Below are 13,249 nucleotides of genomic sequence, written 5' to 3' on the forward strand. Positions count from 1 at the left end.
TAGTTTCCCATTTAACGACAGATCACATTCAACCTTTGTGTAAGGAGCCGATGTCCCTTAAAGCACTACTTTGCAAGAAGTATTATTATGTAAGAATTAAGTTAAATCAACAGGGACAGGAAACTAGATAACCCTTCTAAGCATACTATAAAAGAACAATTGCTTATGTTGAGAATTTAGATAGGTAGTACAGTGGCCACCTCACTTTTTTTATAACTGTAAATCCAGTAATTTTAAGTTCATTGCCTAAATGTCTTTCCTGCCTCATGTAGGAAAGCATAGGTCTAGAACAGTAATACGTAAAATTACCTGTAAGTAGCCTCAGAGATGCATCTGTGCTTATCTTACCAAGAAAGGCACTTAGTACAGCTCCACTTCATACTGTTCTGAGCGTGCAGTACATACTAACTGAATTGCTACAAGGCTGACATACCACTATGCATTGTCAAAAAAGTTGCTACCAGCAACTGATGGAACAAAGCATCTAAAGCAATGGCTTCAACAATGATAACTTAGTACTACTTGTTAAGTGACAACAGCAGCAGTTGCACCAAATAACTGTAAACACTTTCAAAAAGCTTTACTAAAATAGACTAATACATTTTCCTTTTCAGTACTTGTAACATAATTGCATACACTTTAGCTCTTGCTGGGTGCTTTTAGTAATAAGGTAGCAGCAATAAGGTGATGATTAAGACCTTCAACATAGCTGTGTACACAGACTCAGTGCAAGGATATTATCTTTTCCAGCAAAATACATTTTTATAAAATACAGTGAATATGAAACCTCATTTTTTTTATTAGATACAGCTCAGGCAGAAGGGGAATGTAGTGCAATTGTTGCTTATGGGAAAAGAAAGCCTGTGAAGTACAGTGTGAATAAAGATAAATGCTCAAAACATGATCTGTTTACTAGAAGCAGTTAATAAAACAGCCATAACAAACTTACACAGGTTAAGAACTATAACATCTTTGAAAGCTCTTCTCTGTAGTGTGCTGACAGCAAGACAAATGATGATGATTTGGATCTGCTTTGGTAGCAGACTTCAGTGTGCTAACATAGAAAAACGTTTCCAGAAGTAATCCTATTATAAAGCAGTAAGCTTCCTCACAAAGAGGAACTGGCAACTTCAAAACACTCATTCTCTTTTCTGTCGAAGAAAGGGCCCTGACAAAGGAGAATAAGTAGTGTGTTAAAAGCTATGAGGGCAAGGAATCTTAAACCAGCTGCTGGCGGGTTCATCAGTTCAATACCCCTGTTCTCTACTTCAAGTTTATTTGATGTTGCCTTAGCTTAGCAGACTGTATCAGACTACTAGAGAGGACAGTATGATCAACCTCCTTAATTGGTCTTGGTTTAAGTCACTGCAGCAGGTGCTTCAGTCACTAACTCTTCTTTCCAGTAATACACAGGGTCAGAAAAATGATCATGCAAACTTCTTCTTTGTAGCTGTAAACCGCTCCATGTACTATAAAAGAAAAAGTTTTAAGATTCTGAAGTTAATGCAAGATTCATTACTACTGCAAGCAGCTAAGCTTCTGGTCTCAGAGTCAAAAGTGCTCTGCATCTACAGCATTATTTATTATTTGGCAGATGCAACCATTAGAGCTTTAATTAAAAAAAAAAAATCTTAGAGCAAATTACTGTAATTCAGATTGCTATTGCAGAAAGTCCTCACAGTGCAGAACAGTTATGTGAAGTGTTAAGGATGAAATAACATTAAACAGCTAAGACCAGTGTGATAGGAAGCATCCCTTACTTTCTTTTTATCCTGCTTTTCTATACTGTCAAAGGGGTTTACTACTTGTACACACACCTGTCATCATTACCTACCCCTCATAAGATGCTGATGGAAGAACACTGATCCTGAATCCTATACGAAAGTTCATCTTTAAAGAATTCTTGAAGTTCTTTTCAGAGGTTAGTTAAGAATCCAGTACTAGTGACAACACCAGCAGACTGTGCTTTTACTCACCAGCGTAGCAGCTCTTAAAGGTACAGGGTAGGGCGTTTACAGGAAGCTTCTTTGTAAAAGAAAAAAAAAAGAATACACAAACCTTGTCATAACCTTCCAGTTCTCTGAGTTTCTTGATTTCAAAGAGGTTGCCTTCTACTGCAAGCAGTGAGATCTGGGAATCACTGAGGATACTCCGAGGAAGCATGCTGAGTTCTAGACAGTTTTCTTCTAAACGCAAGACTTTGAGGCGTGGACAGTGGGAGATCTGCACTGAGATCTGGGATATCTGATACAAATCAAAGAGTAAAAGTGAAACAGGATTAGTGTTAGTGATCCATCATTATTTAAAGCGGGCTGTGTTTCAGACTAACGTGGAACAATCACCGTTCTGTAAATATTAACTACACTAACAACTTAACGACAACGTGTAAATAACAGCAACGGTCAAAAAATCCAAGCAACTTTTTTTTGTTCTTCCATGATGATGGGCAACCTACGCATTTGTTTAACTGATAAATCCTGAAGTTAACTGTAGAAAAAATAATTCAAACACTTGTTGAGTAGGAACCTGATCGTCAAATCAGGCCATTGAAGATACGACAGTGTGTGAATTTCTGTTGCATGCAGGAGATATCTCTTCTACCTATAAAGTGCTGATGGTCTCATCTTATGTCCTGGGGACAGAACTCCAAGACAAACAATCATGTCCTAAATCCTATAACATCTTTGTTACCAGACCTGGTTCTGATTCAAATTGAGTTCAATAGCCTGCAATTCTCCCACAGTGTCAGGCACGCTTTGGATCTGGTTTTTGGAAAGATCTACCACATCCAAGTGGCGAAGACCACACAGTTGTGTAGGTACAGTCCGGAGCTGGTTTCCAGAAAGGCTCAGGGTTTTAAGAGCTGAAAGTTGTCCAAATGCAGCTGGTAGCTGCCTCAAGTGATTGCCATTCAAGTGCAGCGTTTCCAGTTTTTTCAATTTACACAGCTCTTCAGGTAAAGCAGCTAGAAATAAATCACAGAACAAAGAAATTACCTAAATGGATAAAAACGTTTACTGTTTTTAAGGCAAATAAGCTTCCACATGGAAAACATAGAGTTATATTACAGTAATTTCTCACAGGATCCCTCCGAGTTTTCCAATGAAGGCACGGGTTCCTGCACAGCAAACTTAAACGCACTGACAACAGATGCTTTTTAACCATCTTCCATAAATATGTTAAAAATAATCTGCAAACAAGGTGGGCCTTCAAACTACAGGCTGAAGACGCTACTCTGCTCTGAGAGAATTTTAGACTATCAATCAGTTACACTCTTTACTAACCACTTGGCCCATGTATCCTATAACGTTTGAAGTACCAGACAGTTCACAGCTTCAGAGGTCTGCTGCAGCCCTTCAAAGGTATTATTAAACTTACTCAAAAGTAAGCTCTCAGATAATTCATACCGTATCATACCAGCAGATAAGCCTCACCAGGTAAGGTCTGGTAGGGTTCATTCAACCCTCATTCTGTCTACACTCTTTTATAACCTGTAGCTCTTCTGAATTGCACTACAGAAGCAGAGAGGTTTGTAAATTATGTTTGTTAAAAAAGAAAGAAAGAGCAGATAGTGCACAATTACACACACAAAAATACAGACAGTTTCTTCAGCTCAACCTAATTTTCCATACACAGGCAAGAATTTTATTAGTCATCCAAAAGACAGCATCTCTCATAGCTCAGAGTATCTAAATTTCATTGAACTTCCACAGGATGCGCCCAACACAAACAGTACAACCACTGAATGGCCAGCAATATTTTCCACAGATCATCTTTACCTGTTCTCTGTGCAAGTACTAAGCCATCTGAAGCTGTTAAACTTGCAGAGCAGGCAAGTCACAGCACAGAAACCATATGGTTTTAAGTACTTATATGACATTGTAAAACTGATAATACAATTAAGTTGGCTATTTCTGATGAATTTATGGGGTTTTTTTTTTCTTCCTGTACACGATTCCAAAGATTTCAGTTTAGGTGACTAAACTTCCCATTTACATCCAGTCAGAGTTAAAGCATTAAATTTAGTTTCTGATCAGAGAAGTCAGCTTATTATTTTAAAAATCTCTGGAGATATTAATTAGCAGGCATACTCAGTTTGTTGTTGTTTAGAACAAGGCTCTTCAGAAAGGAAAACTTTCCTATCAGTGGCGGTAAGATCTCCATTTTATTGTTTGACAAGTCTATTGTCCTTAGGTTGCTTGTTAGCTTCTGCAGATCTTCAGGAAACTAGTGGAGGGAAAAAGATACTGCATTAAAATAGTTGATACAACTTCAAATGTTCAAGGCACAGAGCTTTGAAATTTTAACTGATATATGAATCATTAAATTGGCCTACACAATATCCAATCATCACAGTATGCAATTAAGTCGACAAATTCACTAATATAGATATATATATTTAATATTTTTCATCCAAGTATTAAATGGCAAAATAGAGGAAAAAGAGACATAAGGGAGACAGTCCACCATCTAGGAAGAGTGCTTTTTAATCCAAATAATTTAAATTAAAAAAGGAGAATAAAGTACACCATGATGCAAGCTTGGTCATGTTTTAGTTCTCTTCTGTGTTTCTCTTAAAAATGCCTATTAAAATCCTCTACAGCTAGTTAACTACTTCCCTATATTTTAGCACAGTAGGATTGGGGGGAAAAAAAAAATCTTTAAATTTTTTCTTTTCAAATAATTATGTAAACCACTTCCCTTATTCTTGCCTACTATACTCGCCTACTCCATCAACTTCCAATCTCAGCAGTGTAATCTGCATTTGGCATTGACTTGAGAAAAAAAAAAAAAAGACAATGATCAAATGACCATCAGCAAGTCCTAGTCAATAGATCAGTGGTTTTGATTCTCCCTTACTCTAGTAGAGAAAAAAAGAAGAGAGAAGGTAGAATAATGGAAGGAGATACTTTAATCATGGAAAATTACTGCAGTTGAGTTATTCTGGCTATCCTAAGAAACTAGACTTACAGCTCCAGTACATTCTGCGTTTTTCTGTGATGGGGTCAAAGTCAGGATAATTTCGAAAACATTTGAACTCCGATACTTGCAGCCATGTGAATAGCTTGTATTGGCTATCCATATGATTATGATTAAACACAGCATAAGTATCTAAATGCCACAGATTGTGGAGTATCTTTCTAGGTAACAATACAGCTAAAAATTTACTTCTTTTCCCTATTAAGTTTACAGTTTTCTGAGTTGAGCCATATTTTAAAAGCGCAACAAATGCATAGTAACTAGTAAACATGCTTCTTGAGCATACATTCATTCTAAAGTATAAGATCAGAAGCAAGCAAATGCTCAGTTAGAAGACAGCACAAGCAAAAATCTGCTCTGTAAAAAGAAGAGAATAACTTGCTGAAAACAATATGAGACATTTATAAGAAATGCATGCATCTAGTGCATTATAAGCATGAAGTGCGGATCCCTCTCCAAAAGCGTCAGTAACATACACAAGCAGCTACGTTTACACTACAGTTCTATTACCTCTGTAAGTCCCTTTCCGGTTAGCTGAAACACACCAGTTTTCTGTGCTGTCTCCAGGTGGGCTTTCAATGCGCTATTTCCCATCGTGACAGTTCTTTGTGAAGTATACAGAATTTGAGTGATAATCTCGGCCACTCTCTTTCAGTTATTCTATATTGGAGGACAGCAACCCAAATTCTCTGTCATAAAAGCAGATGTAAACAGCAATTTGCACATAGCGTCTTCAACATTACGGGCATCTGGACACACTGAGCAGTGTATGCAATGTTTCAGTAATGCATTTTAATCTCCCTAATAACTGAAATCTAAAACTTACACAGGCTAACCCAACCGATTAAGATGCCTTCCTTATAGCAACCTGGGCACTGAATTAATTCAACCAATAGCATCATCAAAACTAAGTGAAACACTGCATACTTTCCATATTTCTCCTCTTTCACAGAACAGTAGCACAAGGCAACCGCGGACACTCTTAAATTATTTTAATGCCGTCAGTCTACAAGCACAGCGCTGCTTTTAATACTATGCTTGTGTTTACTTACTTCTTTTTTTTTGGGGGGGGGGGATATTTATTTAAAGACTTGACTCCTTTGTTCTGATTCTAGAAGCAGATACCCAGCGCCTGCAGCTCCAGCAGAGTTTAATCCCCTGAAGAAATTACGCTGAGCTACCGGACCAGAGGATTAGCGTCAGATCTGCCGGAGCCGGAGAAGGCGGAGAACCAAACCTAACGCAGAACGCCAGGAGCCTGCAACACGGGGCCCGGCGTTAACAACCGCTCCTTGCTGCCAAGGCCGAAAGGGAGCCAACGGCGGCACCCGGCCGACACCCCGAGCCGAGCGCGGCGGGGCCCCGGCCCCCCGGCAGGCGCCAACCCCGCCCGGCGGCTCCCGCCCGGCTCCCCACCTACCTGCAGAGATGCCGCGGCCTCCTCGCCCCAGCGCGGCGCCGCCTCCCGCGTCCCCGCGCGGCCCGGACCCCCGCGGGCGGCACCGCTCGGCCGCCCCCAACGCCTCCCCCAACGCCTCCCCCGGAAGCGGAAGAAGCTCGCCGGCCGCCGTCCCCGCCACTCCCAACATGGCGCAGAAGCTCCGGCCGCACACGCTCGCAGCCGCCCGGGTTTCCCGGACGCCCAACATGGCGGAGCGTCGCGGCCGCTCCGTTGCCGCAGCAACAGCGGCCGTTGGCCCCGGCGCCCGGGCGGCGCCGTCGCCGTCGCGGGCGCTCTCGGCCCTGTTGCCTTCGTGGGGCCGGGCCGGGGAGGCCGCCGCGGCCGGGACGGCCGCCCTCAGCCCCTGGGACGGCGGGCGGCCCACGGCGGCGGCGGCCGTGCTGGCGCGGTGCCTGGCGGCGGGTGTCGTGAGCCAGGTACGGGCGCCTCGGCCCGGGGAGGCCCCCCGGCCCGGCCCGGCCCTGGCGGGGGCGGGCGAGCGGCGCTAACGGCTCCCCGCGGCGGGGGGTGGGGAGGGAGCGCGGCCGCGGGGAGCTCGGGCGGCTCCTCCCGAAAAGACGGAGGTTTTCGTTTTAGTGCTGGACCTCGCTGTATGTCGCGTAACGGTAGTTTTTCTGATCAGGAGTAACCGCACCTTCTAGGCTGTGTTTTTTTTCTGGGTTACATGAGCCTTTCGGTGCTCTGTAGCGCGTTGCAGTGATGTGCAAAGGCCTTTCAGAGAGCTCTCTCGGTCTTTCATGAAGTTTTGTTTTTGCTCACACTTATTTCCCCAAAATAATGCATATATCTTATGAGATGCTCAGAAGAAATTCAATATTTTGCCCAGTGAAATTGATTAGCTTTTAGTGGTCAGAGTTACTGTTAATCTTGAGAATTTGCCCAATACCTTCTTGCTGCTGTCTGCACTTTTCCCTGCTGTTTTCCTTTCACAGGAGACGTTGGATTTAACCTGTAAAAAAGCCCCATGCTTTATGAAGTTCTCGGAGATGGAGCAAATAGCAAACATTCGTGCTGAAATCAATCAGGTACAGCCTTTACTGTTGTCATTAAACTTTCAACAGGTCATACGCTGAGGTAATACATGTTGCCAGATGAGGCATTAAATTGAAACGTGCAATTGCTTCACACTTCTAACAGTTTAATTATTTAACATGTGGCAGTTTTTCCCCATGGACTGAATTGTCACAGAGAAAAGAACAAAATGATAAAATAAGTTTTCAGCATAACTGGAAAGACATAGTTTACATCTTTGACTGCGATGTGGTCTGAAGCTTTCTGAAGAAACTGAGAAACAAGTAAGAATGTGTGGTTGACTTCATTTGCAAAAAACGTGTTTCTTTATAAGACAGCTGAACCATTTTGTTGGTTAGCAAGAGCTAGCCTCAGTCATTTCCTACTGCCTCCATTAGCTGTTGGGTTATATTTTATGATGATGTATTCTGAGCATTTGCTGGCTAGTGGGAAAACTGTGCCTGTTAAATTATACAATTTGGGCTCCAGCAGCTACAAAGCTGTACTGCAAAGCAGTGTGACAAATTGCCCATGTAGTTTTTTGGGAGAACAGGTTAGACAGCTGGCATCATCCTGCCCTACTGACAGAAGGAACAGTTTTCGATTGTGGGTAACATGACCACTTAACCTCCTTTGCTGGAAGTTTTCATGCACAGAATAGACTCTGACAGTGATCAAGGAAAACAATTGTTCCCTGCGTGTCTTGAAAGACTGATGTCTGCTGTCTTTTCCTCAGTCTTCTCCTGTTTAGCCAAAAGAATCACAACTCTTTCAGCCATTCCCAATAGTTGTTTTTTTCTGAACAGATTATGATTCTTATTGTTTTCTAAAAGCACACAGGAAGGGGAAACACCTACTCAGCAGTTCTAAACAGGTTTTGCTGTCAAGTCACAGCTCTGTTCATCTGTCTTTACCGTCCAATAACATTCACTTTAAGTCTGTTTTTAATCTGTCCTTTTTCCTTTGTACTTCTGTCGCTTATTGCTTTTGGTCAGGAATGCACAAACGCTTTTTTTTTGGTCTCCTCTCAAAGCATCTTTTTTGTTTAATAGTACAAATCATAAAAAGGTGTCTGCTGCTTTTGCACTGGTTTGTCATTGAAAATAATTAAAGCTAAGAGGTTCATGTGAGATAGCTTATCCCTCAACTTAAAAAAAACAAACAAACAAAACCTAACCCTTAGCAGAAGGAGGAGACTTGCTGTGTGTGTTTTTTTTTTTTTAAAGCAAGATATAGACTATGAAACTGCTTTGTGGGTGATAAAAGCTTCTGTGTTTTAAGAATAAATTGCATGATCTGCCTTTTCCACCACAAATTCCTATTAAATCACCAAACTGATTTTTATGAGCCTTTTCCTACTGACCAAAAAAACCTCAACAGCGAAAACGGCACAAGAGCACCTTGTTCTCTCTCTCAATGTCTCTTTCAGTCTCTTAATTAAAAATACACTTTCATTTTGATTTGATCTTTATTATTGTTGTAGAAAAAATTGGAAACTGAAATCCTGCAGTTGGAGAAGGAGACAGCAGACATTGCTCACCCTTTTTATTTGAGTAAGTGCAGTTATATGCTAGAAAAAAATGAGTGTTCAATGACTTCATCAGCAGATTAATGTTTCATCTGAGTATGTAACACTTCTAGAAATTATTACATCTGTCATCACTGGATAGCTTGTTAGAGGTGGCAGGTGCTTAATTGGCCCCTAAAGAACGTGCACCTGCTGCTGTGGTAGTAGAAGCTGTGTATATGTAATTGTGTGCCTCTTCTTGTCCCCAAGGTCAGTGGAACATCAGGGGTTCTGAGATCGTCACTAATCTATTTTCCTTCCCCTGGCCTGTGTGCTGCTTCTCTGCTTTTCCAGCAACCTGACGTGTATTTTTGCTTCATGTGTAATGTCCCTAGAATTGCTTGAATTTTTATTTTAGTGGATTGGGAGCATATGGGTTTATTTCTTTAGTATTTGCTTTTACCACTTGATGGATGCTTAAAAACTTTAGCTTGTTAATGCTGTGTTATGTTAGTGACACATATTGTAATACTTCAATTCTGTGATACAGATTAAGAAGTGGATTTCATCGCTTAAAGATGTTTTACTTAGAACTACAGATAATTTAAAACAACAAAGCTGTATATCTAAAAAGTAAATATTTATGACTTTCTTCCAAATATATTCTAATGTTAAGTCCTGTGCAGTCTAACACAAGTCACTCATGAACTTTCTTGAGTATAAACTGTCTTGTGCAGTGTATCAGACTTTTTCTTTATACTTTTCTCCAGCGGAAATTTTGCTGTCGTTTTAGTAGGCCAATAGTTTCAGCTTTGCAGTTTTATTTTATAGGCAAAAAGTGCCAGATCTTTCAAGATATGAACAGACACTTGGAAGCAGTGCTGAAAGAGAAAAGGACTCTCAGACAAAGGTTAATGAAGCCCAGATGTCAAGAGAACCTGCCTATTGAGGCTCCTTTCCACAAGTAGGCATATAGAAAATAATTGTTTTGCGTGTGCATGAATCCAAATCAATTTGAGCTAAGGGGCAATAAAAGTTGCATGCTCTCATTCACTTTTGCATTGAGAAGAAGAGAAATAAAAATAGCTAGTGGAACCTCAGCTAAAAACTAACAGTTCACTCCTTGGCTAAATTTATAGAAAGATATTGATAAGTCTTTTCATTAATATTTGCTTAGGGTGATTTGGTCTTCTCTTCTGAAGATTTCACAAAGATGCATGCTCTGACTTTGTAGAGATGTATTAAATGCTTGATTCCTTATGCTTCTGCATAAGCAGGAAGTGTCATATTTGCCATCTTGCTTTCACTGTGACTTGCTCAGAATACACGTGTGGTTGATTCTCATAGATGTCTAGTATGTTTTAAAAATCTAGTCTTTCTTGCTGAGGTTACCGAACAAGTGCATATTTACTCCTGTAATTCCTACTCTACTCGTTGCTGAGAGTCTTCAAAGAATTTTAATTGTTGAGAAATCAATTAGATCGTCAGGGACTCTCATAAAACTAGGAGGAGAGGATTAAGAAAACCCACATGGAAAGTAGTTAGAGCTGGAAAGTATTAAATCCTTCATTGTTTTGCACAGCTTTTGAGTAGGAGGGTTCATTCTTGACTACAGGTATGTAGTAGAGTTGTTGACTGAGGCTGTGACGTTCATTGAGAAGCTTGAAAGCCATTTGCAGACCATAAGAAGCAGCCCTCAGATACCCAGCGTCATGGAGAATATGGTGAGTAGCAAAAGAACGGAGCTTTCTGTGTCTTCCAGCCTAAAGAACTCACTGCTGTTTAATTGTGTAGATTAGTTTTGTGTCTTGCTGGTATGACAGGATAAATAGGGATGAAATGCAACTCTGTTCTGTTTCAGGACACTGCTTTGACCAAAACAGAGGTGCTAGTGACAGAGTTGGAGGAACTGACAGAGCAAATACTGAAATGGAGGGAACTGCAAAAAGGAGCGCATTCTGACAGCATCTGCAGTACTGTTGAGCTGGACTTTAGCTTTTCTTTAACCTGACAAATCACTTTTCTCCGCAGATAGGATGGCCATTCAAAGAACTACCCTTTAACAGTCTTCTGTGAAAACTACAATGTAATTGTGCCTTAATCCAACAGGGATTTTATAGCTAGTTATTTTCTTGTTCTTAAATGATATTTGAATGGTTAACAGTTCTCCACTATTAAAATAAAAAAGGAAGAAATTGGACAATGAGCAATAGGTCATACAAAAACAAACTGAGAAGGCTGTTAGGGAGTTCCTTTTTGAAATAGTCAAGTAGAGTTGTGTTAAAGCCTGTGTCTTCAAGGCAGGTTTTTTATATTGGTCATGCATTTGCTACAATGTCTACATTTGTTTTTGTAAGTATCATGATAATATGTTATATTTTGTATGTCATGGTAAAACTTCAATAAATGCACCAGATTATTAAGAGCTAAGTCTCTCTATATTTTGTTACAAAATCCTATAATTAAAACAAAAGAACAATACAGAGTTGGTATAGAAACATAAGCTGCAATCTAAGAGTTCCAACCACCACCAGATAGGTGAAACTGGAACACTCTTCACTGGAAGCAGTAGAAAGAAGGAATCTAAGTAGTTTTAAGTTAGCCTTTGTTATGACAATGGTGTGGTTGTTTGGAAAAGCAGGGAATGGACTAAGTTTTTTATTTATATATATGTGTGTGTGTATATACATATAAAATTTCTACTAACTTGTAGTCTGCGTTTCTATGATAGTGATAAATTTATTCTTCAGTCTCTCCTTTTCTATTACTTGTTCTATCTTCAGTGCCTCCCTTAGAATAAAACTCGTTTTCCCTAGGTATGACTGACAGTGTAGCAAAAACGTTGATTGCTCCAGTTTGAAGCCCTAATAACTTGTACGTCATTAAAAAGATTTCTTAGTAAAACATCACTGGCAGGATATCTATAAACCAGGATAGTTGGTTGACTTTGGAGGCTGTCAGGTTTTATATTCAAGACATGGGCAAATTGAACCTGGTGTAGATTTATTCCTTTCTGTTACTGCATGGATCAGATCCTTTGTCATCTGAATTCTTGTATTCAATTTATTGATTTCTAGTTTTAAAAAACAGCCCATTATTTTTTGAAGGTAACCACTAGGTGGCTGAGTAGCCCACAGATTTCACTGTAGTTGATCTGATTAACTGTATGTTCACCTCTGTACATCATTCTGTGCACAGCATTTTACATATGAGAAATTTAAAGTAGAATTGAAAAAGAAATACTTAATCCTTTGTTGAGCACATTCTGATCTGAGTTCCTTGTAGTTGATCTGCCTTACATTAAATATTTGACATTTACTGAGAATCCTGTTGCTAATCTTTGTAAAATGCATCATTCTTTTGGCTGTGATGTCAAGGAGTCTAGCTGCCTAACTGTTCTCTACTATCATGTGTAAGTGTAGCTGATTTTCCTCTCAGCTTCTCTTGAGAAAGGTTAAGAAGATAGAAATGACTTGGATTAAGTCAAGTAGAATGTCAGTACGTAGGATTTAAGAGTATAAGCTGGAGTTTTAGTCCTCTAAATTTTAATGGGATCTGCTTGTGAACACCTGTTATATGTCATTGCAGGATTTGAGCCTGAAATTCTGTATGACTGTCGTTGCAGATGTGGAAGGAAAATCTTCCACACAATTGCAGAGGAGCTGGGATTTTTACTAAAAATTTTTTGTATGTTCTGTGATACAGAAAGGAACAGAATCCAGACTTCTGGAATCATGGTCCTATACCTCAATCACAAGGTTAACTTCTCCCGGCTTATTTTATAGTGGTGCTTTAGGTGGGTGTATTAAAGCTGTCATAATTTAATGCTTCCAGAAGTAGGATGAACAAATTTCTAGTAAGTTTGTTCATTTTAATTCCTTGAAACATGGCAAAAATATATATTTGTTTCTGTTGAAAGAGTTAAGTGTATTTTTTGTTTTACCCTATCCATTATTGGAGAGTTGACTTGGGAGATAGTAAAGTTTGGCTAATATTATTTGCCATTGACATGCTAATTTATTTTTATAATACGGTTAAAGGAGTCAAAATATTGATGGAAGCAATGAATCAAAGCTTGCAGGTATTTAGTTTAACATTGCTGTTGTAGGTCATGAATTGGGGGGAAAAAATGTTCAATCTGCAGGATCTATACCATAGTCACACTGGAAGTTTTGTGTATTGTGAGATCTCTCTCATTTAGATTTTATGTTTCTGGAGCTTAAGGCAAAGAGTTTGAGAACTTCATCCTTAAAGTACAAATAAACAGGATAACCAAGTTAAACATACAT

General features: G+C 39.8%; 2 protein-coding genes across 3 annotated transcripts; one reads left to right on the plus strand and one right to left on the minus strand.

Annotated features, from left to right (window-relative positions):
• Nucleotides 1-779: 779 nt before the first annotated feature.
• On the minus strand, nucleotides 780-6,530 carry LRRC57 (leucine rich repeat containing 57). 2 transcript variants are annotated; one of them, XM_068945990.1, is made up of 6 exons: nucleotides 6,401-6,530; nucleotides 5,491-5,669; nucleotides 4,092-4,227; nucleotides 2,697-2,965; nucleotides 2,059-2,244; nucleotides 780-1,469 (listed from the first exon to the last, which is right to left on the minus strand). In XM_068945990.1, exons 2-6 carry the CDS (start codon nucleotides 5,572-5,574, stop codon nucleotides 1,428-1,430), a joined length of 717 nt encoding a protein of 238 aa, XP_068802091.1. In that variant the 5' UTR covers nucleotides 5,575-5,669; nucleotides 6,401-6,530; the 3' UTR covers nucleotides 780-1,427. The 2 variants fall into 2 exon arrangements, with proteins under 2 accessions (XP_068802091.1, XP_068802092.1); XM_068945991.1 differs by having other exon boundaries at nucleotides 5,491-5,640; nucleotides 6,401-6,507.
• A 31-nt stretch (nucleotides 6,531-6,561) lies between these two features.
• On the plus strand, nucleotides 6,562-11,385 carry HAUS2 (HAUS augmin like complex subunit 2). The gene is made up of 6 exons (XM_068945996.1): nucleotides 6,562-6,858; nucleotides 7,375-7,467; nucleotides 8,937-9,006; nucleotides 9,792-9,924; nucleotides 10,576-10,684; nucleotides 10,822-11,385. The coding sequence occupies exons 1-6, from the start codon at nucleotides 6,568-6,570 to the stop codon at nucleotides 10,969-10,971; spliced, it is 846 nt and encodes a 281-aa protein (XP_068802097.1). The 5' UTR covers nucleotides 6,562-6,567; the 3' UTR covers nucleotides 10,972-11,385.
• The last annotated feature ends 1,864 nt before the right edge of the window (nucleotides 11,386-13,249 follow it).

Source organism: Struthio camelus, chromosome 5, assembly GCF_040807025.1.
Source record: "Struthio camelus isolate bStrCam1 chromosome 5, bStrCam1.hap1, whole genome shotgun sequence".
Lineage (NCBI taxonomy): Eukaryota > Metazoa > Chordata > Aves > Struthioniformes > Struthionidae > Struthio > Struthio camelus.

Bases quoted from the DNA above. Each gene is read 5' to 3' on its own strand.
- HAUS2 (XM_068945996.1), top strand. From the start codon at position 6,568: ATGGCGCAGAAGCTCCGGCCGCACACGCTCGCAGCCGCCCGGGTTTCC. The intron at 7,468-8,936 runs GTACAGCCTTTA...TTATTGTTGTAG, and splicing joins TTCGTGCTGAAATCAATCAG to AAAAAATTGGAAACTGAAAT. The intron at 9,925-10,575 runs GTAGGCATATAG...TCTTGACTACAG, and splicing joins ATTGAGGCTCCTTTCCACAA to GTATGTAGTAGAGTTGTTGA.
- LRRC57 (XM_068945990.1), bottom strand. From the start codon at position 5,574: ATGGGAAATAGCGCATTGAAAGCCCACCTGGAGACAGCACAGAAAACT. The intron at 4,228-5,490 runs GTAATAGAACTG...TCCCTCCACTAG, and splicing joins CCGGAAAGGGACTTACAGAG to TTTCCTGAAGATCTGCAGAA. The intron at 2,245-2,696 runs GTCTGGTAACAA...GATTTGTATCAG, and splicing joins TCAATTTGAATCAGAACCAG to ATATCCCAGATCTCAGTGCA.